This window comes from Scaptodrosophila lebanonensis, unplaced genomic scaffold (assembly GCF_003285725.1).
Source record: "Scaptodrosophila lebanonensis strain 11010-0011.00,11010-0021.00 unplaced genomic scaffold, SlebRS2 tig00000001-arrow-pilon, whole genome shotgun sequence".
NCBI lineage: Eukaryota > Metazoa > Arthropoda > Insecta > Diptera > Drosophilidae > Scaptodrosophila > Scaptodrosophila lebanonensis.
Genome location: NW_022060529.1, coordinates 6,314,709 through 6,338,508, shown reverse-complemented (window position 1 = coordinate 6,338,508; position 23,800 = coordinate 6,314,709). Strand labels below are relative to the sequence as shown.

Sequence of the window (23,800 nt, the reverse complement as noted above, 5' to 3'; positions counted from 1 at the left end):
TCAAGCAAGTGTTTGGGGTTATGGCTAATGGTACTTTTATAAAAGCAACGAGAATACGCGACCAAATCATAATGAAAGTTGGACTTGTCTTCATTTAGCTATGTCGAGTTTCCAGCTTTAGTAAACAGTAAAAGCATGTTGAAAGTAAATTAATTAAAAGAGAATACACTTCAATGGTCATGAGTAAATAGAATCATAAGTAAGCATCAATTTAGTTTGTATACTTTTTGATCATAAGTATCTCTCTTATTACTCTTTTAGACATGCCATGCAATTCTTCTATATTTCTTAAATATTTCTTTCCAAAAACAATAATTAGCCATTTTCTTTAGTATAGGTATTAAGAGTACTTTTTAAAAAATTCAACCATCTATGCGAAATAAAAAGCAGAAATAGCGCTCTAGTGCTTCCACAACTATGGTAACAGTAGCAGTTGCCGCAGCTTCGCAACGCTTCATATAATTTTGATCTCTAAAAATGTCTAAATGCTGCTGGTTGTCTAACACCAGTATACCCCCAATTCGCTTTGAGTGTCAGAAATGTTTATGATCTGAAGTCACAAAGAAACAATAAATGCGCGCCATCGCCCTCGATGCGCTTTTCATGGGTCTCCCTCCCTCTGCCACACTGGCAACGGCCTGAAAGCTCATAAATTAGCTGTGACTTTGGGTAAGTGTTGGGCGAGTGTGAGTGCGAAGGGTGCTATTAAAATTTGTGGTGCTGTCAGACGGCAGTAAATCTATGAATATAACTTGCATATATAGTATTCATTGTATCAGTGTTTAGATTCCTGTCGTTTTGTACACTTTCTTTCACGCCATAAGCTGACAAATGATCCCAGAAACGAGAATATACTATATATTTCACATTGGTTACTACTTCTATACTGACCGTGCCTCATGCTGTGGCAAATTAAAAATTTAACACCACCTTTTTTCGTAAAATGTTCCACAGATCGCGCTGGAAGACGAGCCTCATAAACTAAAGCGCGTTGTCATTTATATCATAGTCATGTGCCTTGTAGCTTCACATTTTCAATGCACAAAATATATATCCCTGTGATTTAAGACTGTACGTGAAGAAGTTGCAGCACTTGCAATGAATGCATAATGAGTAAGCGAATCCGAGCTTAATCATCTTTTTGTAATATCAATGATTTACGCTTTCAAAGCAAATACATATTTACATTACGTTATAGGTATTTACTCTTGTGATCTTAGCAACTTAGAGAAAAAATGATATCACAAAAGCATATGGCAATAATGCGTAAAAAATGCTTGAATAAAAGTTGAAATATTTTTTAAAAAGCAATATTGTACTAATTAAGTACAATTCCATAAGTTGCGTAATAACGTTTTTATCAATAAATCAAAAATAATTCTAGTAACTATTACGTATTTAAATAATTTATGTTGGCTGGATGAACTCTTTTTGTAATAACCACTGCTAGTATCAGACCTAAAGCTTGTCGACTTAAAAAATCGCATTTGAGGTGGCTAAAAAAGTAATTTTCGACAACTTTGATAAATAGAAATTTGATGAGTCCGTTCACGCCCAATAATAATGTGGGGCTTATGCGTGTCTTTTTTTCCACCCTTCCTTCTTATATATTCTAAGTTCTTAATGAATAGACTGTTCAACATTGATGACAAATGGCAGACAATGGCTGGCGGGAACACGCTGCGCCCGCAGTTCTTGGGGCTGTAATTAAATGAAATCTCAAACGTTGGGCACCGCGTTATGCCTGCTCTTTTCTATTTCTCTTACTTCCCCCTTGCCGTTTGTTTTTTAAAGGCTTTTAAAAGTTCCTATATACGTTTTATTGTTTTCCGCTTCCTTTTTCATGCGTCAAGTCCACTAATTTATGCGCATTATTAATTTTATGAAATATTGAACATTTTTGAGCGAGCTGTAACAAAATATTTCTGTTCAAATGGCCGATTGCAAATTAAAGATAATGTAACAGCTACGGACAAGGGGCCAGTAGTATTGTTAACTACCTGTTGCCTCGTCTTCTTGGCCAAAAAAGTAACAAATTCCGTATTGCATAGAAACCGACTGAGACAAGAGGACAAACACAATTGGTAACCCAACTCAAAATCAATGTCCATCCATACACACATGCATGTGCATGTCTCGAGAAAACAAAAAAATTGAGCATGACAAAACCAACAGCAAATCAAACGAGCAACAGCTGCTGAAGGGACTCGTAGTTATAAAACCATGCGAACTATATACATGCACACATCTACGAATGCATTTAGAAACAGGCAGGTGCAATGTGTCAGCCTCAATTTTCAGATTTATTCAGGCTGTAAAGGCCGCCATCACACAAAGGCCTAGGCAAAGGCAACTGAAAGCAACAAATGTACGAGGAATGCTCGAATCAGCACAGGGGTCGACAAAAAATTGTTTAGAGATTTGCGAGAAAGGGACGCAATGTACACAAACAGTTGTTAGAAAGGACCTAACATTTTTCAAACAGACATAAATTAAGGCGTCCGTTTGAAATGATGTAACGTAAGGATAGGAAAGGAATTGTTATCTACCTGCCTGCTCGAGGTCCAGTTAGATATGAACGCAGCAGGCGCTGTCTCTCAGGTAGCCAGCTAATTGCCGGCTAAGCCAAAACATTGCTGCTCCCTTTCGAAACAAAAGCAATATCACTATAGCTCAACGTTATCTTTTATCCTTCCAGACGACTGGTGGACATGCCTGTACCAGTGCCAGATGCAGGATCTCCAAACAATGATGGCGTCGCCCCAAACAGCACTATTGTAAATGTGCCCAACACTGGAGAGTTAGGTGCTTCGCTGAGTTACAGATTTCCTAAGTGGTTCGCACGTCCTTCACTGCCATTTGTTATTGGAATTTTCGCCCTGGGAGGCGTGGCATGCACGCTTGGCGGCATCGTGCTCGGATCTACCGGCCTCATCGAGCACTCTACGCAATATTTGAGCGCCGCACTTTTAATGATTGGCATTGGCGTCTCCTTGCTTGTTATTGCGGGTGCCATTTGGCGCTTGAGCTTACCAGACGATGTTGATGATTGCCCCTGCTTCCGGATCGATCCATGTCGCCGTTGCAATAGCGTGCACTGTAATAATCGAATGTTCCCGGGTGGCTTGATGTATCCAGAGTTCCAGCATGGACCCCCTCCGCCTCCTTACATGACGTCCCTCAACGAATTTGCATATCTCTTTCATCCAAATGCCGCCTACGCCACCATGAGGGTGAACACACCACCACCATTCTACCGCTCCACCTACTCCTTGAAGTACGTATGCTCCTGTGTTTAGTAATGGCTTCAAACTAACTAACTAACTTCTTCCATTTCAGTGGACCAGTCACTCACGGACCAACAGCTAGTGCTACAATGACGCCGACAAATGAAATTACACTGCCTCAAATATCGGATCTAAACTATCAGAATAATACTGCTATTGTCTTTACAAGAGAAGCAGTCAGCCAGACATCATTTAAAGACATCGACGAGTCAAACGAGAATCAAACTGGCGTGCCTCTAGCTTCCGATGTGAGTGTCCACGAGCACACAGCCATTGTCTTCTCACGGGAAGCAGTTAGTCAAACATCATTTAAAGAGTCGGCTTAAGCCAAGACAAATCACACTGCAATGGAAAACACATTTTGAGAAAGATATAATATGAATGTTGTTTTGACGGATTATCAGAATAGAAAATATCTTTGAAAGTAGGTTTCCAAATATTTGTAAATCGATTTTACATTTATAGTTCAGGGCCCGAACATCATATGTAACCTTACCCAAATCTGACTGATTTTAATATACACCAATATGTCTCTACTATATATACTTCACATGAATATGTATATTTCCTTCATATTGAAAATTGTACAAATTGTTTTAGGTATGCGGATTGTTTAATTTTGATATAAACTTTACAATTAATTTTAATAAAATAAAATTGTATATAATTTATATATTTGTAAGAATGTATCTTTATGAACCTCCTATACACCATATGCTTTATACATATGATATGCATTTGTTGCATTTTAGTTGTAAGTCTTGTCATAGAGAAGTCTTTGACCCTATGTTATGTTGATCATATCGAAATGCCAAATTTATAATTAAATAAATATGTGTGTTTAAATGGTATTAGTATACAAATATTTCGTTTATTTTAAATTCGAGTTCTATTATGGATACTTGTATACTCTCTTATATACAAGTACAATCTATAAAATCCTCATACTCTCCTGGGCCTGTCAAAATTCCTAGTTGTGTGCTCGAAATATTTCCAAGTATTTGCGAAGTGTCGAAAAAGTTTATGAAATGGTTCCTCGATTGTGTGTTTCTCAACTCCAATAAATTGTTGTAAGACGGACATATGTATCTAGCTACAGAAGAAACTTCTTAAACTTCCTAACTCTTTCAGTCCCGCTATAAAGGCTTTTTTTGGTAAGCAGATCAAACGATTTCAAAAACAACGAACAGCGAGACCGCTCATTCGAAATGTTGAAGACATTTCCATAATATTACTTATTTCCATAAATTTTTTTTTATATCCACCTACAAAGGCAAAGAGGGCACATTTGGAGCCTTTAAGTGATGATGCTAACCGATTCTGTCTTCTATCAAAATAAAGTAGTGTTGTGTAATTCTCATCGTACCGAGTTGATCGGTAAAACTTACTTTAGCTCCGATAAACTCACCACACTGGATCCATTATAGACACAAACCACAAAACTGTTGAGGAATATAAGACTTTTCAGCTATTGCTGTAACAGCCAAGACACCAACAACAGACTAGTAAATACTTAAATTCAAAACATTTCAACAGTTGGTTTCAAAGAGACCAATACATGTTAAAAACACTTCACATTTTCTAAATATTAGGGTCACCTAATTTTGATTCAATAGTATAGCTAATTAGGTTATTTAAAATTGTGATATATAATAACAGGTACCTTTCCTATTTTGGCATCAGCGGAAAATAAATACTAACATTTCACTATTTGACCCAAAAGAGTGGTTTACTTTTTACTGCAGGCTTACAAGTGCGTGTGGGTGTGTTCATTAAAAATTTACAAAAATTCTATCTTGCATGTTCGAATTTTGTCACGCTATTGATATGAAGAAATGCTATAAATTGGAACAAACAATGTCACACATTGCCAGTCGTTAATCAGCATTCTAACTTAAAATGTATTTGAAAGTAATTATTGTGTCCCTTTTAATATTGGTTGTCGGAACACTTGTGGGCTTCTTAGCATTTCCCATGCTACTAGAACACTTAATTAGGCGGGTAAGATCAGAAGCTGCTTTTCACATTGAATTGGTACAATCTCTTATTAATTTGATTTGCCAGCAAATCAACTTGAAAGAAGGCAGTGATACGAGACAGATCTGGGAGAAAATGCCCTTCCCCATGAGTTTTAAGGTTTTTGTTTTTAACGTGACCAATGCAGTGGACATTGAAGATGGTGAAATGCCCGAGCTACAAGAAGTAGGACCGTTTGTATTTGAGTAAGTGGTTGTCTTAGAAAAGCCGAAATAAATGAGCTAAAAACGATTACTCCATAGGGAGTGGAAGGATAAGTACAACATTGAGGATAACGAAGCTGAGGACACGGTTAGTTTTAATATGCGTAACACGTTCAAACTGCGCTCTGATCTGGGATTAAGTGGTGAGGAGCTTATAACGATGCCACAACCCTTGTTGCAAGTATGTAAACTGTACATGAACACAAATAAGATATCATGTGCACTCTAACTTATTTGCAGTTCATGGCTATTTCCGTGCAAAACCAGCAGCCAGACATGTTAACAGCTACGGCAGTGGGACTTGATGTGATTTTTAAACCGACGAGCGCCTTCATAACCGCCCCCTTTATGGATCTCTTTTACCGGGGCATTGATGTCGATTGTGCGCAGGAACAACCAGCAGCTCAGGCCATATGCCAGACCTTTTACAAAGGCGATGTTCATGGAGCTGTCCAACAAAATGCAACACACTTTAAGTTTTCATTTATGGGCGCGGTAAATTGCAGTAGTATTATTCAGCAAAAAAGCTATGGATCGTGACATCGTTTGATGTAGTTATTAGTCTTTTTGTTTCAAAACGCTTGTGAAATCAATTATTTTTACTGTGCACTGACACATACCGTGAGCGGATGACAGTCACGATGCGCAGCTCTAATTCGAATCATAAAACATTTCATTTATTGTAGCATACTTTTAGGGCAACCACAGCAATGCCGGACGCTTTACAGTTTCCCGAGGGTCCGGAAACCGCCATAGCAGCACCGTCGGTCAGGTACTGCTGTTTAACGAACAGGATAAACTGCAGGTGTGGTCCGAAGGATTGGGGAACAGCAGCTGCAATCAGTTTCGTGGCACAGATGGAACTGTATTTGCTCCCTACATGCGTCGGCAGGAAGGCCTCTGGAGCTACTCACCTCAACTATGTCGCTCGCTGTCCCCCCATATGGTAGGCAAGGTTAACTATAACTTGCTGCCGGCATATCGCTACGAGTTGGACTTTGGTGATGCAAGCGTAAGTGGAAATTTATTTATGGCTTTATATATCAGTGCCTCATGAATTTCTTGCAGCTTGATACGGATTCGAACTGCTTCTGTAAAGCGTATCCCTTTGACTGTCCAGTGGCAGGCACAGTCGACTTGTCTCGATGCACGGGCACACCAATGGTAGCCTCCTTACCACATTTCTATAAGGCCGATATGCAACTAGTGCATCAAGTGAAGGGACTTAGTCCATCAGCTCAAAAACACAGCAGCGTTATAATATTTGAGCGGGTTAGATGCCGATAAAATTCGAAGGGGCTCATCTAATCCCAATATTGTATTTTTAGTTATCGGGTACCGTTCTCTCTGTGTATAATCGTTTGCAGTTCAGCTTAAATGTTGAGCCTGTGTCGGCTATTCCAGTCATGTCGAAGCTGCGAAATTTGACCATGCCGTTATTTTGGATCGAGGAGTCCATGCAATTGAACAAGGACTTCACCAACACACTGCAAAAGCAACTATTTTCGTATGTTTTTTTTAATATTTGCCAGAACAATTAACGCATTCGCAAAAATCGTTTAGTCCCATTAAGTTCAACAATGTGTTCCGATGGTTGGCCATCGCACTGGGAACCTTGGGCTTTGCAATGGGTGCACTTTTATTGCATCTGCGACGTAATGATGTCAAACGAGTGGCGCACAGCATCGAGGGTGCGAGCGTCGAGGACGATAAAAATTAAATGTAAAAATGAATTACTTTTTAAAACCTAATCTTAAACTTTATTTATATTAAACTTTTCACATTTCGTTTCCGTTTCTTCTTTTTTTCATACATACAAAGAACATTTGTTTTCCTTATACTTTGCAGACTTTGGTTTCAACTTTTCCATTTACGAAATTTGCACAACATTACTAGGATACGTATATTAATTGTACGCGCAGTAATTATAAATAAAGAAAATATATACAAAGCACTTTTTCCATGAGAGAAAAAGTCGAAATATTTTTTCTGAACAAACAGACTGGACAATCACAAAAAACCCGGAATAAGTTCAATTTGAAGCTGTACTATAACTAATTTAAGGGGACTATAGTAAGAGGGCCAAAAATGTTCACAGTTTCTTCGATTTCTTCTTTGTAGCCGTAGGCGAGGCGGGCACATGTATGCTGCGGGGTTTTTCCGATCGAAAGTCTAGACGTTTTAGCAGGAAGATGATAGCGCATAGTGCCAGCAGATAGACGGCCACAACGTCCAGCAGATAATACTGCCACCAACTGTGAAGTTTCCAAGTCATTAAGCTTAACTTTTCAAATCGAATTGGAGACAACTTACCTCATGTTGCGTGCCGGCGACTGTAAATGATAAGCACCCTTGTGACGTAGCACATACTCTGTCCAATAAATTGCCGTATCCAGAGCTGTCGAGCGCTGATCTTTCAGCAAATTCTGGCGGTACCTGTAACGCAATATAATATATAGGTTTTGTTAATGTTCTAAAAACAGCTACTACTAAAAAAAATTCACCTGGCCGCATTTCTGTATTGAGGGTCATGGACAACCTTCATAATGGCCTTGTACAGCTGATTAGTAGTTAGCGTTTCCAAGTCCAGCTTTAGTGCGTAGCCATCAACCTCAGCTTTGGCCGAATTGACATCATGATCGCAAAACACTGGCATGGTTACCACCGGCACACCATGGTAGACCGTCTCGAACATGCTCAGCAGACCTCCGTGCGTTACGAAAGCGCGCAGTTTACGATGACCTAATATATCCTGTTGTGGTAACCAACGCGACAACTTGACGTTTGAAGTCAGATCCTGCATGTCTGCTGCGCTGCCCTCGTACTTCCACAGCACGTGAAAAGGCAGACGTGCAAATGTTTTGACCAACATGCGCCTCAACGTCTCTGGCATATTTGAGGCCTTCACAGACGATCCCATCGATACGTAAATAAAGCCCGATTCTCCTGAAGACGCCACAAAGTCCTCGAGATCCTTTGGCAGCGCGCGTGCAGGCTTACAATGAATGCAAGCCACTTCAGCAACGTTTGGATTAAAGGCGCGCGGATAGGACACAACAGCATGTCCATTTTGCAATATGAAACTCACATTGCGGGACATATCGTATGGGTGGGGAATCTGTGGGCCCAAATGATCGCGCAACACTTGATGAGTGCGCCGCATGACGTACTGCAAGCAAAGTTAAATGGTTAGGTTAGATTTCGGAAAGAAAAATATTGTTAAAAAGGTACAGATGATAACAGAATCTATTTCATGAGTACTTGTATTCTTTGTAATTTTTTACGTACACTATGTAAAACATTCTGGCCAAGCTGCATGAACGTGTTGACGGATCGTTCATAGAGGGTCATTGTATCAGTGTATTTGGAATAAAAGTTTGGTGTGATGGCATAGCTGGCGGGATTCCCGGCCAGCGACAAGCTGCCCATGTAAAAGCCGACGGTATTGATATACATGAAAGGTGTCCTTTTCTGATAAAACATGCCAAGCACACACTCGGGAAATGCACCATCCAGTATGGCCAGATCAAAGTTGCGGTTCAACAGCTCCTTGGTCTCAGCATCTGCAAGCATGGCGTCACACGACTAGCAAAATGGTATGGTTAATTAAATCATGACAGTGTCATTGGCGGCATAGACATCAGTATGACTAATTACTAGTCGGAGGTTTCGTGTTCGTCGCAAAGTCGCAGCTTAGTGACATTTATCGTTAATGCATTTTTCACATTTGCCCATTTGTCAACCGTGAAACAATTGCATCTAAGTTTGAAAGCAAGCTGCTGCTAGGCCTCGACATAGTCATAGTGGAAAATGCCATGCTCGTCGTTAAATTTGCTACTAAAAGGTGTCCCACTGCTTACCTCAAATGCATATCGCAAGCCGTCCCAGGGCTTAATGGGCATTTCACCTGCCATGCGGGATCCAAGAAGATCCCAATTCGTATAGTTCTGTACGTATTCAACCAGACCTGCTGGTGTGACCTCATGCAAGCCCTCCAGATGAAAGTCTGGCGGAAACGCATTTAGGAAAGTAATGTTGTGACCTCTGCAAAGAGACACAAAAAAGAAAAGCAAATGCTGTCATTACTCTATTATTATTTGTTAGTCATAGAGAGGTTAATCATACTTTGACACTTAACGAAGCTCACCAGACCGCACATGACTTGGGCCAGGAATTGTTTGGGTAATTGTGAAAAGCTTTCAATTATCCATAGACTAAAAGCAACATTTACGAGTCTCATGATTTGTACACCAAGTTTTACTCAAGTCGTTATTAATACTTAAGCACTACTATTTTCACATTATATTCAAACACTTCTCGGAATCACATAAATTACGCGGCCGCACTATTCAATATTGACAACGAAAACTGCACAAAAGACACATACTTGTGTTGTAAATAGTTATCATCCTTTGTCAACTTTTTTTATGATCACTTTGGTATTGCATACATTGTCAACAGCAACAACAAAAGATAGCAGGAAACTCTTTCCATAGAATCGCCATTGTTCAATGTAACAAATGCATTAGTTAAGCTTTGTAAGAAAGCAATACTTTGAACTTGACGCGAGGCCCTGCAGTGAGCATTGATTTTGAACCCACCTGGCTATTAATCCTCTGGCTAGTTCCCAAAAGGGTATTTTGTGCGATTTGGTGCCGCCCAAGGTGGCCATTAAAATATCCTCCGCCAACGTGCTGCATGTGCAAATTATTAAAAGCAGACCGCATATTCGGGACATCTTGCTGCAAAGAATTAGGAATGGTATTGAAATTAACTTAGAATCTTTATACCTGCACAAATAACTAACAATTACTAGAGTTAGAATTAGCACACGACCAACAGCTTTACGCAACTTTATTGTGATATTTGGAAGATGAACGTGCTGGGCACTGGGCTTTATAGAATTTTGGTAGCCACTGCGCACCGACTATTTAGCTCACTTAATCGAGCGTTTAGTATATCTGCGCCCCAAAATGATATAATGTTCATATAATTGCTTTGTTGTTTTGTTATTGCTTCGTCCGGGGACTTTAATGTTAAATACACTTTTTAAAGGAATTTTTCACTAATGCGATCACACGCACACAGTGTCAGCAAAAAGTCAACGCGCGCGTGTCAATAAACGTTTTTTCAACTTTGAATAGCTCAAATTACAAATGAGCAGACAGGCCAGCACATTTGGCAGCACTCTCGAACCAAATGTGAGGTGCTAATCGGTAGCGACTTGCCTTTTTATTGCAAAAGTATAAAGCGTTTTAAGATGCGTACTTAATCTAATTAGTTCTAGTCGTAATTAAAGCGGTGACGTTAATAGGGCTCTGACGATAAATGAAAGGGCCGTTATGTGCACTGCAAGATGTGGCGACTTTTCTAAATCAGCTTTTCTTCTTTAACATCAGTACAGGCGCCATGGATAATTCGAAAATTGATAATAAGATTCGACTTGCCAGTTACCGCGTCGGCAAACCCCAATACGACCTACTTAGTAACAATGCAAATGACGCTTGACAAAAATTACTTAACACCGTGCAGATGAAACACTGAACCTGACTCATACTATTCGACTTAGAAACCAAATCGAAATTTCATAACTATAACTTCTGCCTTGAACACCTTTCATATACACGCAAAACTTCTCAGGTTGAAGAATGCTCCCTGTCCAAGCAACTATCATTGAGTTCAAGGCGGCTCATTGCTCTGTAATGGCAGCAAAACACAACCATAACAAGTATTTAAGCAGCGTGTTTCTAGATCAGACCCGATGTTGCATGCCAGTAATTGTTCATAGTTGTTGTTGTTGTTGTTATTGCTTATTTTGGCGGCTTGCTTTACGCATTGCTTAATAAAATAATTAATCGAAAATTGTGCTCTGTGCTCTGTAGTCGAAATTCTTTGGCAATCACTTTGCGAAGGAACTGGTAAGACTGGTAAGACTGCAGATATGTATAAATTCTCTTTAGCGGTAACAAGCAACTAAGTAGCCTCTTGAAAGACTCCGACTGATTGATTGCAGCTGCCGAAATTATACACTTCCGTCCAAAAAACAAGCCGTTGTCAACGAAGCAAAGAAGACAAACACGTGCCGCCAACATAGGCTTAATATTTCTATGTATGTGTGTGCATAAATTATATAAAAACATACAAAATCGACATGTGTATTCATAAATACATTTTAATTACGAAGTATTGTATACTATAGGAAGTATTCCCACTACTCAAATGTCTCATCACATAAAACTGCAAATGTTTTTAATCGCAATCATCGAAGAGCCATTAAATACACATTTGGCTACTCTTATGGAGAAAAACGATTTGCGAAATCGATGTATAAAAATCAATTTGCAGGCCATATAATAGCAGCAATTCGATGCAGACAACGCCATGAGATGCAAGAAAACACGAATATCACCCTAAATAAAAGAAATATCTGCTTACCAATTTCAGCGCCATTTATTGCAGTTGACAGTTTAATACAGTAAAATATTTTAAGTCAATTAACAAATCAAAAATTCCATAACACACAAAGCAAACAATTTGTAAACAACAAACAACAAAAATCTCTGTCAAAACAGAAAAAATCGGCGTACTCTTTGTCAAGTTCAAGGTAAATGCTTTGCTTTCGAACTCTTTTATTGCGCCTTGGGCTCTGCGCATCATCAAGAAAATAAGCGATAGCGTGGGCCGAATGGCACTTAAGTGGGACACTTGAGTGCGCCCCGAGCAGTGGCATGAACAAAGCTCATCTAAGCTACTTGAGAAAATTGGCAAATTAAAAACACACCGACAAATGCCAGTCCTAAAGAAAAGTAAATTCTAGCAATACTCTATACGCAGCTCATGCACACCCTATTTTTCCCAAACTACCGGCTTAATGAGTACTGAGAGCTGATCTTAGCCATCTACACAGAATCAACATTTAATAATGAAGCCACAATAAATTGAAACTCGATAAGTCCGAATGTTGTCAGCATGCTTGAGTGGTCGGTGGCCATGGTGGTCGTTCAAGTATTCGAGACAAGCTGCTTAGCATAACTGCCACTTTCACACGACACAACGAAACAGAAATGACAACAAAATTGGCAGCAATACCAAACACGTTATTGGTAAATAAAGCTGGCCATTTTACACGCTTACAAGGTTTACTTTAATATTGCCATCAATTTAACGAATAAAAATTCTGCATACAGTTCTGAAATAGTAATCGGTTTCTAATTTGCATCGCTATATGGTCGAAGTTGAATGGTAACTTCAGTTTACTACGTATATACGAAGCAAGACCTTAAGTTCTCTGTGAGATTAATTAAGAAAAATAAAAATGATGATATTATAATTTTAAGAATATGCAATGCGGAACTTATTTCTGCTTGCAAATAAAATGAATCGTTATACTACTATCGCAGAAATAAATGTCCGGCTGCAATGCGAGTTACCAGTTACATTTACAGATAACGCAACACCATTTTACGGGCTGGTGTTATGCCGCACACGTCCAATTGCCAAAGATCATCACAGCGGCAACAAAACCGGGCAAAGGCTAATAGCCACTGACCAGCACCGATCCAAATATTGCAATATGCAAGTATTTGAAATTAACACGCACACGTGCGCGTATTAATTCAATTTCATAATACGTTTGTTTTATGCCCATGCATAAAAAAGCGGTGGAAACAAAAAACACACACATTGCTTATTATTACGTTTATGTTTAATTTGATCGAACACTGTGGTCGCTGTTCGGTCTCACAAAAATCAAAAATCAAACGCGTAACAAAACGTTTTGACTTTTATTTTAATTGGTCACGGTGTCAGCTGTCATTGTTATCGGTGCGTTACCTTTTTCTACCTGTCTGTCTGTGTGTGTGTGTGTGTGTGTGTGTGTGTGTGTGTGTGTGTGTGCATGCCTGAGTACTTGTGTATGTGTGGGTGCGTGCCAAAAAAGATGTAACAACTTTACTTCATTTAATTACAAGCCTAAAGCGCGGCAATTTTGATTTCACTTCGAATCCCACCCTAGCTAGTTCGTTGCCTAAGTCTTTCCTTTTGCACAATTGCGCAGATTATGCCTAAACACTTCCTCTGCACTAATTGATTATTGGTTAACGAATGCATAGTGGGCATTAAAAGAAGCTACACTATTTGCCGCATGCCAATCCCTCCAAGCCACCCAAACCATCTTCTCATGAATTCCCCAACAACTACGAGCACTCAAACACATGTTTATGTAATTTCCAATGCCTAGCATGTGCGGCAAAGCGCCACTCATACCTGTACTGTATACATATAATATACAAGTATGTATATGTTAGTAGTAGTGTAGTATGTACATATGTATGTACGTGATTACGAATACAAAGGCACGAATTGTGGTTTCCAGCACACTTGAACTGCATTTCACTGTAACCAGTTGCATCTGGCAACAAAAACAACTACGTTGAAGTAATGGTGATGAGGATGATGATGATGATGATCATCACAATTGAACAAAGTTGGACAATGTGCGGCTTGGGGCATTGCTATCAAGTTGAATGCGCCGAAAACGAAAGTGCAAGCGGCGCAGGCGTTGCAAGCGCTCAGAAAATTGAAAATACAAAGCAAGACCGAAATGCGAAGTACAAAAAAATGCTTCATTCAGTCGAAGAGCCCAAAGATAAAAAAAAATAAATAATAATAATAATAAGAAGTACAAAACACATAAAGAGGCACGAATGACAGCGATACACACACCGCACACCACAAACCACACATACATACAAACAAACCCACACATGCTTGGAAACTTGCTAAAAATCGCATAACCACTTTTGGCATGTCTAATGCGTCAACCTCCTTACAACGCAACTTAACATGGTTAAGTATTTTGCAAGCGCCTTTATTTTTTAGTTTTATTTTTTTTTGAACAGAAATTTCGAAATGCATTTTCTTACGCATGCATTTTCTTTCGCGTTCATTTATTTAGATATGCATTTTTATTATTTATTTATATATATATAAATATATATTTATTTTTATAAATATTGTTTTTGTTTCAACATATGCGCTTTTCGATTGGACAGAAGCATCTCCGTGCAGCGTGTTGACAGTGCCGACCGGCTGCCTTCCAAATTGGCTTGGCCCCAAAAAACCAAAAAAGAACATGCAGAGAAAGTAGAGACCTTTTACCTGTGCCCAACCAGAGAGCAAAGCGATGCTTACACACAGCCAAAAATAAACAAGGGAGTATAACTGTAATCAGGTGGAATACTTGCTGTGAAACTGCATACCGAAAGCTAACTGTACGCATTTTACAAGTATTGGCTTTACATATACAAGTAGGCGATGGCCCACGATTTCAGTCGCAATTCATTTGTCTTTCACATACGCCCCAATAGGCGTACTTGTAAATACAATTCGGTCGGCAAATTGTTATTGCAAAAGCTCCCAAACAACTACAACAACAGGAGGCATACAAGTATTTACAACTTAGCCATTATAATATTACTGTGTATACGCGTGCTTTCTGAAGTGCTTACTCGAATTTACATACATTTCTCTACATTGGCGAACATTTGAATAGGTTCACAAACTATTTGGCCCAATAATTCTTAAAATATTTCAAACCAAATGAATAAACTAATTTGATTGTCTGCCCTTATAGTATACCATTCAGCTTCTAACTCAATTAAGCATTCACTGTCATCCAATTCCATACAGGGTTTAATAATACAAAATATAATAATGTTTTCGCCTTTTAACTTAACTTTCCTTAAAGAAATAAATATTTAGTTAAATGAAAGTATGGCACACAAACTATAATTAACTAACCTAAAGGATTAACAATTCTAGGATATAGTTTCTATTTAATTGTCGACCAGAGTAAATATAACACAATATGTACTCCAATATATCGTTTGTATGCGTATGCACAATCTTTACTTTCCTTTATTGCGCGCACACACACATTGCTGGCGCGGCTCTTTGTGTTTGTCTCTCAACTGCCACACATGAGGCTTATTGTTTGTTTGCTTGTTTCAGTTTTACATCATACTTATGTGTTTTTGCCAAAACGAGGTGTAATAAAACAAAATAACAAAAGAGATGACTCAAAATGCAAAATGGTAAAGTTAAAAGCGCTCTTTTTCGCATGCACAAGATCCCGTAGCTATTTTAACGCTTTGTTTATTAACTCAAATTTGGCATCTTTTTGGCTCTTTTATTTCAGTCCACTTTTGAATATAACCCAGTTTTTGCATTGGATACAGATTGCTTATAATGTGTTGTTGTTAGCTTCACAAGTTTGTCGCCGAACTCATTTGTTCAAGTGTAAATGTATGCAAATCGCTGCCATGGTCAGTGGCACTGCCTACCTTTGCACGAACTGAGTGAAGTGCTGGCTCTGGTTTGGGCTGTTCAGGCGGCCCTTTACAAAACAATCCGCCAGGCTTACACCGATTGGTTACCTTAACTAATAAAACTGTCAAATTTCATACAAGTAGTATATTTCTCAAAATAAACAAGCTTTTTCTACGCAGTAAAAATATTAAAATGAGCCGACAAAAAAATGGGTAATTAAAATAAAACGGATAGTCGAAATATGTGCAAAAACCGACAAAACGTTGCTTCTTTTTCCATGTCGATGAAGTAAGAAATCACCGACATACAGCATACAGCACACCAAATTTTGTTAGAAATGATACATGAACAACAATTAAACAATCAACAAAAACCTGAGCCTGTGCAATGCCAACACATGTCCATGAGGGCGCAGCAAAAACGTCTTTCAGCATTTGTCTCCCCCACGTTATGGCTGACGTTGTTTTTGCAGCGTGTTAAATAATGCCAAATTATGGTACAGACTGGCGCGCCATCGACACAAATCATTTCTCATAAATTAATTACAGATGCGACAACTAAAAGCAATAACAGAGCTTTGGCTAAAAATCCCAAAACCGTCAACGACCTTGACCACATTTCCGTGGATATGATGTTTTTATTTTTTAAAAAAAATGTAAACGAATAAAACCTTTTATATATTTTTTATAGTTTTGGGCCATTTACCACAGGTTTTCCATTTTAATATGAAATAAATCATGTAGTCCAGTACTCTTACAACAGCTACACAAGTTCGTGTCTTAAGTCTTTCGTTTATGAGCATTAACTTTCCTGGATTGCGTTTATGTTTGACGTGCACTTGCTGACTACAGCTCTTTTATGACAACAGATGAACTATGTAAGTAATTTTCTTGAATTACGTTGACCTTGCGTCGGCCCAACGCACTTGCCACACTTTTTTCTCAACATTAAGTCATCATCGTGTTTATGCAGCTAATTTTCTCCGCCTACCTTTTGGGCAATCTCGGGTAGGTCTTATGTCGCTTGACTTGTGTGTTTACGCAACTTTAGAGTTGTGCAAAAAATGTGTAATCCATGAACCAACGCTTGACTTCGACTAGACTCTTCTAGCTTTCCTTTTTAAAAGCCTCAATTACGTTAATTTGCCGTCAATTTGTCGTCCCCTGTTGAAAACACAAAAAAACTAGATTCTTCTACTACATACAAAACTTTTTAGATACTTGGTCCTACATACTATGTGTAGGCATATATGTAGAATGTGTGTGTGCTTTTTCTTATGCTAAAAGTTGACCACGTTTAATACAAGCATAGCCAATTAGTTCCCAAGCAGTATACATTTATAAAATACCAGTATTTATATAAAATATGTATGCATACCTAATTGGTTGGTGGCAAAAAAAACTAAGTCTTGAATTACAATACAAAATTTAAATTCAAGCTAATAAATTTTAAGAACCATAGCAAAGCTAAAAGTTCTCTTCCCCAATTAATTTTCTATTATAACTCTACGGCATTCTGAATATAATCAAAAATTACACAATACATTTGAAAAGTAATGCTTAGTAATATGCAAAATTTTGAGTAATTGCAAAACTTACACATAGTGTGTGTATGTACCTTATATGTATTCAAAAATATGGTTTATATATTCCAAAACTAAAGCTCGTGTTTTTTATTGTTGTGGACCTTTTTGTTTTTATATATTTGCATGAGCTTTGAACTTATTTTTTATATTCTTTAGATATTTTTTCATGTTAATTTATTTATAGCCATTTGGTGAATGCACTTTTCAAACTGCCACTTCAGTCACTTGCATTAATGCATTTATTTTAGTCGCCAACGGCGTGTACTTCTTTCGCGCCGCCGCTCAATTCAATTTTCCAGCTCTTTTTTGAATTGTAATTCGGAATGGCGTCGCGTATGCAAAGCTGTTAACACACTTTCACCAATGCAAACGTATTATTTAATACACTATACATCGATATTAATACAGTGATAATAAAAACGGAACAATTTTACAATGCATGTCGGTTCGCAACGGCCGCAATAAAGTTCGCGTATTTCTTATTTTAAGCGCAGCAGGAGCAGCATCGGTAACAACAACAAACACTTGCCACCTATTTGGTAATAAGTGGAAACGCATAAGCCAATTGAACTTATTATGGCCAATTGACATTCGGCTACTGCATGTATACAAAACAAGAAACAACAACTTCTACTAAACCAGAGCGAGCCACTTTTCACTTTTCTTTGAGTCGTCTCGGAGCGACGCGCTCAGCATGCGCTTGTAGTTTCCCCGCTAGCTGGCTAAAAGCAACTGAGCCGCATTGGCGTGTTGATAAAGCCACGACGTATTTTCGGTGGGCTGTTTAACAAAACGGCCAGAAGCAGGCAGAGCAGTTAGTGCTGCACATACATTAACGACGAAATCAGTGAACTTGTTGACGACTTTGGTCCGAGCTAGGCTTCGAACGTTGCGTTTCTCTGGTATTTTTTAGCACTTTAACGCAATTAAAAGCGGTCGCAATTCTTTTTTTTTAGATTATTTTGAATTGGCTAAATATATAATACAATATATGATTCATTTTCAGAAGTGGCACAGCTAAAAATGGTTTTGTTTTTTGCAGATAACTCCCATTTTCTGCGTAATATATGTAAATACATATATTAGGCGCTAGTTCGATCAAACATAAGAGGTCAGTAGAACAGTTTGATAATGCGAAATTTGTTTGATAATGCGAAATTTGTTTAAATATATTTAGGAATTATGATAGCACAAATATGGAACTTATGCACTGAATTATCTTAGTTTAAAGTTCGAATGTGTAAATAGGCGAGTTGACATGAAAACCTTGACTTAGTTCTGGCGTCGCGTTGACTGGCGCAGGTTTTTCTCAATCTCGAACTGACGTAAGTCCGTGCGTTGTAGAAAGTCCTGGCGCTCCAAGTACCTAAGGAAAAATAAAGTTAGTAGTGAACAATATTAAATATCTATCCAATCCAATCTCACCCATCTTTGCCTTTGTTGTGTGTTTGTAATTCTTCATCGATGCCTTCGCCACTCTTAAAGTCTTTCCAATCGAGCTGTGATTTCTCCAGCACGGACATCTTCTTCTTTTTTCCCAATTGGTTGAGTAATGAACCCAGACCACCGGCATTTCCATTTGCCGGTCGCTTCGCAATACCAAAAGATCGAGTTGGTGGGGCTGGTTTTGGGCTAGGTGTGGCATTGGGCTCTTGTAAACTCTGCTTCTGATTTTCCTTGCTCACGGTTTTTTGTACAGTCACCTGCTCGCCAGCAAAATCTAATACCTCTGTTATCTGCCTGGTGACTAGTGTATCGACCTTGGCTGTAGATCCAGCTTGCGTTTGATTTACACTGTCTTTTGCCTCCTTTGCTTTTAAACTAACTGGACTCTCAGCTTTCGCACTTCCGACATCACATAGGAAGTCAGCCCACAACGCATCAGAACGTGATTTGTCGACATCTTCGTCCGACTCGAGTTCGTCCTTCTCCTTTGAACATTTGCCATCATTTTGTTGCGCCTCTTTGAGACGCGTGGTGCGAGAGTTTTGGCTGGCCTCCTTTTTTGAGCTAGCTTTGGCTTTTTTGCTGCCCTTTGTAGTTTTTGTATTTTCAATGGAATCCGCATCACTGCCGGCGTCCTCACTGTCTTCGGCGCTGCCACTCGACGAACAAGAATCTGCGTCATTTTCTAGGCAAAAATCTTCGTCACTTTGATCACTATCCGAGGCGTAGTTTTCCTCTTTATTCATATTTGTTAACTTACAAATTTATTGATTGGATGCACTCGTTGTTTTAACTTTTTACCGTGTTGATTTTCGGTGACAAAAGTTGCGAGCCGCGATGTTCGCTTTGACAGAGGAGGGCAGCCGACGCAAAATGAAACCACATATCAGCTGCTGCACGCGTGTCACGCAGCAAGCACAATGGCGCGTCACTCTGGCCATGCTACACCTGGTTAGCATTTCGCTCTTTAGTTAAAAGGGATGTTGAATAGCGAATATTAAAATCTTTTTTCATAAATCAATGAATTGTTCTCTCAGAAAAATATTTAAGTAAAATAAAAAAATGATAACATTTACATTTATTTTTACTGAACGGTGATCTAAATCTTCTAGTTCCTGCGCGAACAACAGCTGACCAGTTCATTTCCAAAACGTTTCATCGTTAGAGCATGTAAGAAATGCGACAGAAAACAAAAACAGTAATATTACGAATAAAGTGATATTGTTATTTTATTAGCCACTAATTGTCATGCTATCGCTAATCTCTAGATTCGTGCAAAACAAAATGTAACGCGCGTACTAAAAAACATTTTTAATAATAAGCAATGCTTATTAAGCATTAGCCATCCTTTTTCAATCTACAAATTGAAACATAAATAACGAGAAAAACGCAGCAGGATATTACAGCAAGACTGCTACTGTAACTCAGGTGTAACATAAAAAGTCGCATGCGGATTTAAAATAAGGTTCGCCTTTGAAATTAGAGCACTTCTTGGAGTACGTGGGTGCTTGTGTGAGTACGCGTCCACTTACTAGAAACGTACATTCATATGTACATACATATGAACATAAAAATAGCTTATAAAATCATTTTTCAATTGCAGGTTCATATTAAATAATACCAATAATGTTAAGGGCTTAAAAATTAGCTTATACAAGTAGCTATCCGATGTGCAAATAATGAGCAAAGGCATCAACAAAAGCAATAAATATCGACTTAAGTAGCGAGAATAACTCAAGAACGCGTACTTCCAATTGGCATCTCTAAAATCTGTTGGACAGTTAATAAACTCAGCTTGGTCATGTTTTCCGAAGACAATGATGAACTGGACACTATTGCAGATGTCATGGGGCTGCGATCACAGGCTCGCCTTAACACTTTTCGCGAAATGTGGTATCATGTCTTCCTCTGGGCACTCTTCTCCTCCATTTTCATACATCTGTGTGCGGCTTTGGTAGCCTTTGTGACGCTGCGTAAACATAAATTTGGTCGATTTTTCTCAATACTGATATTGGTCATGGGCTTTCTATCGCCGGCCTCCAGCGGGATCTTCAGTAGTGCAGTTATCGCGTTTGTGCACCGGGCTTCTAGCCTCCCAATGTCGCCAGTTTATGCCATGATCTGGGGTCTGGGCCAGACCATAGTATCAGCTTGTCTGGGCTTCACACGTATCCTGGCTACTCTATAAATTGTGCTGAGCCTGAGAACAGTAAGGATTTTGTTCATTGTAAATCAACTTTCATTTCTTAGCATATGTTAACAAACATTTATAATCAATCGACTTTAATAATTTAGATTTTATGTGTTATCAGTCACTCTTCTCATTAATTTCCTTACATATAGTTTCCTTATTTTGTTCAATATAGAAAATATTGGATATGACAATTTCGTATTTAAATTTCAAATATTGTGATTTTTAATTATATACGATACGGAAAATCTATGAAATAAAGTAGTATTTAGTTCAACATAAAATTACCATCTACTGACATTAAATCTCAGATATTACTAGATTAAAGTATTTGGGTCTCGAGTACTATACAACGTATGCAGCTTGCTACAGAGCACATTCCCAATTCGTCTTTCTGTTTGTAACGGATGTGGACCATTGCTTCGTTTTATCTTTATATCTGCAAGCGTTTGCACAGCGTCTGTATTGTTATCAAAATGGTCCAGCAAACGTTTCGGGCACGAATAGTGCGAAATAATTGACTCTGCAACCTCTAAAGTAACCAAAGGGAGGCGATTAAGGTGCTGTTGCCACAGACGTCCATACGATGCTGCCCCACCTGATTGGACGCGGACGCATTGCTTCTTATCATTAGCTAAATACTTCTTGAAGCTGTGCAGCGTTTCGGCCCGCTGGTGTTTGTATGGCGCCTCAGCAATGGCTTTGGTGTAACGTTGTAGCAAAGCTAGGAGCTCATCACATCCAGCTAGTCCCAATTGTTCTACGTGGAGGTCCTGCAACAGCTGCATCTCAATCAAAGCATTAACTTCGTGGCTTTTGTGGTTATTCCTATTTTGACGAGTCCGTGGAACCACTACCGTGTACCTACACTCGGGGAAAGCAGTATGTAATTTCGCTCCAATGAATTCCAGAGTTTGATTGTTTAGCTCACGCTGAAAATCTCTATCTGTAAGTAACATCAGCGTTTGGTTTTCCATGTGCCAGGCATCATCCAAGTTGACACCTGACACCAGTGAGTGCTGGCCCACATTCCGCTCCCAGATGATGCAATTACTCATTTCCAGCTTACGTACATCGTATTTCAATTCTTTATTGTTTAATTGATGCAGTAGCTCCTGGGCAAAGGAATTGTTTAAGAGATTGGCATCCAAAACCAATCGCACGTATTTTTGACACACACCAGGCTTTATCCGTTTCTGCTGCTCCTTGATAGCCAGCTTTTGCAAATTCTCTACCTTCTTAGACATTTTGCTATGCGGATTTAATATTTGAAATTTAAGCGAACTAGCTCTGCTAGTTCTTGTTCTAGTTCTCTTTTGATGCTGATTTATTTGATGACTGGATGATCATTTAACAACACTGTCACTTTACAGTCTGAACTAGTGCTGCTCACACGTGTTTTTGTTGTGGATTTCTAAATTGCAAATAAAATACCAACATTTTAATTATGTATCTGATGTACACGCTAAACGAAAACGGCGAGCGGGTTTACACGTTGAAGGTATGTTAGGGTTAAATAACAACAAACATTAAGTGACAATTCATCAATTTTATAGAAACGCACCGAGGATGGCCGCCCCACTTTATCGGCACATCCAGCTCGGTTCTCGCCTGAGGACAAATACTCACGACAACGCATTACTATCAAGAAACGTTTCGGACTGTTGCTGACGCAAAAGCCCGAGCCCGTGTTTTAAATAAACGCATTTCTAAGTTTAATGGCTGATACTAATGTATTTACTTACGAATTATAAATAACAAATTTTTTATAAACAAATACGCTAAACACGTCGTTTAAGGCCTGCCGTATAGTCAAATAGCTGGGGGTTCCGAAACTCGCCACGCATATCAAGCACATAGTAAAGCGTCTTGTTTTTCACCTTTATTGGCAATTGCACTCGAGCTAATTCTCGAGACTCTTGCGCCGATATGCATTTCAGTGGTACCGTCATGATGCGATTACGATTGAATGGGCCATACGTAACAAAAGACACATCTTGTCCACCTTTTCGCAGTATCAGGAAACGCACAGAACGCAGTGTAAACATCCAGGCAGCAAACAATATGCCATACCCTGCACAAATTTTATTAGCAAAATAGTTTCTGAAGTTAAGATTTATGTATTTAGCTTCTACTTACCTATGGCAAAGCAGCATACTGCAATACCATTTCTGTACTTGTTCTCACCGAGATTAATGCGCTGATACCACTTCAGCTCATATTCAGGATTTTCTACAACGGGAGCATCTTTTAGGGTTGTAAAAGCGAAATGCGATAGATAGCTCCAGAACACAAACTGACAAACGGCGAAGACGTTGAGGATGTTGTAAAAACGAGGATTTTCGTATTTAAACAATATGATGTCCTTAGACACATTGGTGCTGACATCAAATGCAGGGCTGGGTGTGCAGAAATGTTTTGTCGGCGCCGTCGGTGCCTTACTAATCCTGCACAATCCCTGCAGTGTTTGCTTTCTCAACTTTAATGCATTAAGTCCGTGTTTAAGCACGACATTTAATAAATTGCTCATTTTAATTGGCAATTTATTTTAAGCATATTTATTTATATAAACCGATAGCAAATATAACCTCGCTTTTTCCCAGATGATTTTGTTGTGTTCCACTTGCACCACGACTCCCTGCTGGCTCGCTGCACTGAACTAGTTGCAACAACTAGTTCAAATTTCCATCAGCACATTTGTTGTTGGCTACAAAGATTTAGT

General features: G+C 38.8%; 7 protein-coding genes across 9 annotated transcripts; 3 read left to right on the top strand and 4 right to left on the bottom strand.

The window, feature by feature from the left end:
• The first annotated feature begins 5,186 nt into the window (after positions 1 to 5,186).
• Positions 5,187 to 7,247, top strand: LOC115634659 (sensory neuron membrane protein 1-like). Its single transcript, XM_030532519.1, has 8 exons — positions 5,187 to 5,288; positions 5,352 to 5,509; positions 5,567 to 5,708; positions 5,768 to 6,022; positions 6,225 to 6,539; positions 6,596 to 6,799; positions 6,856 to 7,034; positions 7,091 to 7,247. The coding sequence occupies exons 1-8, from the start codon at positions 5,187 to 5,189 to the stop codon at positions 7,245 to 7,247; spliced, it is 1,512 nt and encodes a 503-aa protein (XP_030388379.1).
• A 169-nt stretch (positions 7,248 to 7,416) lies between these two features.
• LOC115631963 (UDP-glucuronosyltransferase 2C1) lies at positions 7,417 to 10,480 on the bottom strand. 2 transcript variants are annotated; one of them, XM_030528841.1, is made up of 7 exons: positions 10,341 to 10,480; positions 10,129 to 10,269; positions 9,388 to 9,571; positions 8,816 to 9,112; positions 8,032 to 8,696; positions 7,841 to 7,963; positions 7,417 to 7,782 (listed from the first exon to the last, which is right to left on the bottom strand). In XM_030528841.1, exons 2-7 carry the CDS (start codon positions 10,263 to 10,265, stop codon positions 7,620 to 7,622), a joined length of 1,569 nt encoding a protein of 522 aa, XP_030384701.1. In that variant the 5' UTR covers positions 10,266 to 10,269; positions 10,341 to 10,480; the 3' UTR covers positions 7,417 to 7,619. The 2 variants fall into 2 exon arrangements, with proteins under 2 accessions (XP_030384701.1, XP_030384691.1); XM_030528831.1 differs by having other exon boundaries at positions 10,335 to 10,474.
• Positions 10,481 to 18,580: 8,100 nt separating this feature from the next.
• LOC115633802 (craniofacial development protein 1) lies at positions 18,581 to 19,733 on the bottom strand. The gene is made up of 2 exons (XM_030531284.1): positions 18,867 to 19,733; positions 18,581 to 18,807 (listed from the first exon to the last, which is right to left on the bottom strand). Exons 1-2 carry the CDS (start codon positions 19,631 to 19,633, stop codon positions 18,714 to 18,716), a joined length of 861 nt encoding a protein of 286 aa, XP_030387144.1. The 5' UTR covers positions 19,634 to 19,733; the 3' UTR covers positions 18,581 to 18,713.
• Positions 19,734 to 20,096: 363 nt separating this feature from the next.
• On the top strand, positions 20,097 to 21,231 carry LOC115630699 (transmembrane protein 170A). The gene is made up of 2 exons (XM_030527355.1): positions 20,097 to 20,399; positions 20,491 to 21,231. Exon 2 carries the CDS (start codon positions 20,689 to 20,691, stop codon positions 21,073 to 21,075), a length of 387 nt encoding a protein of 128 aa, XP_030383215.1. The 5' UTR covers positions 20,097 to 20,399; positions 20,491 to 20,688; the 3' UTR covers positions 21,076 to 21,231.
• Positions 21,232 to 21,355: 124 nt separating this feature from the next.
• LOC115630686 (crossover junction endonuclease EME1) lies at positions 21,356 to 22,325 on the bottom strand. Of its 2 annotated transcripts, XM_030527345.1 has the most exons (2): positions 22,010 to 22,115; positions 21,356 to 21,942 (listed from the first exon to the last, which is right to left on the bottom strand). In XM_030527345.1, the coding sequence occupies exon 2, from the start codon at positions 21,864 to 21,866 to the stop codon at positions 21,396 to 21,398; it is 471 nt and encodes a 156-aa protein (XP_030383205.1). In that variant the 5' UTR covers positions 21,867 to 21,942; positions 22,010 to 22,115; the 3' UTR covers positions 21,356 to 21,395. The 2 variants fall into 2 exon arrangements, with proteins under 2 accessions (XP_030383205.1, XP_030383197.1); XM_030527337.1 differs by having other exon boundaries at positions 21,356 to 22,325.
• A 126-nt stretch (positions 22,326 to 22,451) lies between these two features.
• LOC115625964 (H/ACA ribonucleoprotein complex subunit 3) lies at positions 22,452 to 22,864 on the top strand. The gene is made up of 2 exons (XM_030521211.1): positions 22,452 to 22,579; positions 22,635 to 22,864. Exons 1-2 carry the CDS (start codon positions 22,526 to 22,528, stop codon positions 22,773 to 22,775), a joined length of 195 nt encoding a protein of 64 aa, XP_030377071.1. The 5' UTR covers positions 22,452 to 22,525; the 3' UTR covers positions 22,776 to 22,864.
• LOC115625956 (transmembrane protein 223) lies at positions 22,789 to 23,735 on the bottom strand. Its single transcript, XM_030521198.1, has 2 exons — positions 23,218 to 23,735; positions 22,789 to 23,152 (listed from the first exon to the last, which is right to left on the bottom strand). Exons 1-2 carry the CDS (start codon positions 23,606 to 23,608, stop codon positions 22,860 to 22,862), a joined length of 684 nt encoding a protein of 227 aa, XP_030377058.1. The 5' UTR covers positions 23,609 to 23,735; the 3' UTR covers positions 22,789 to 22,859.
• Between the last annotated feature and the right edge of the window lie 65 nt (positions 23,736 to 23,800).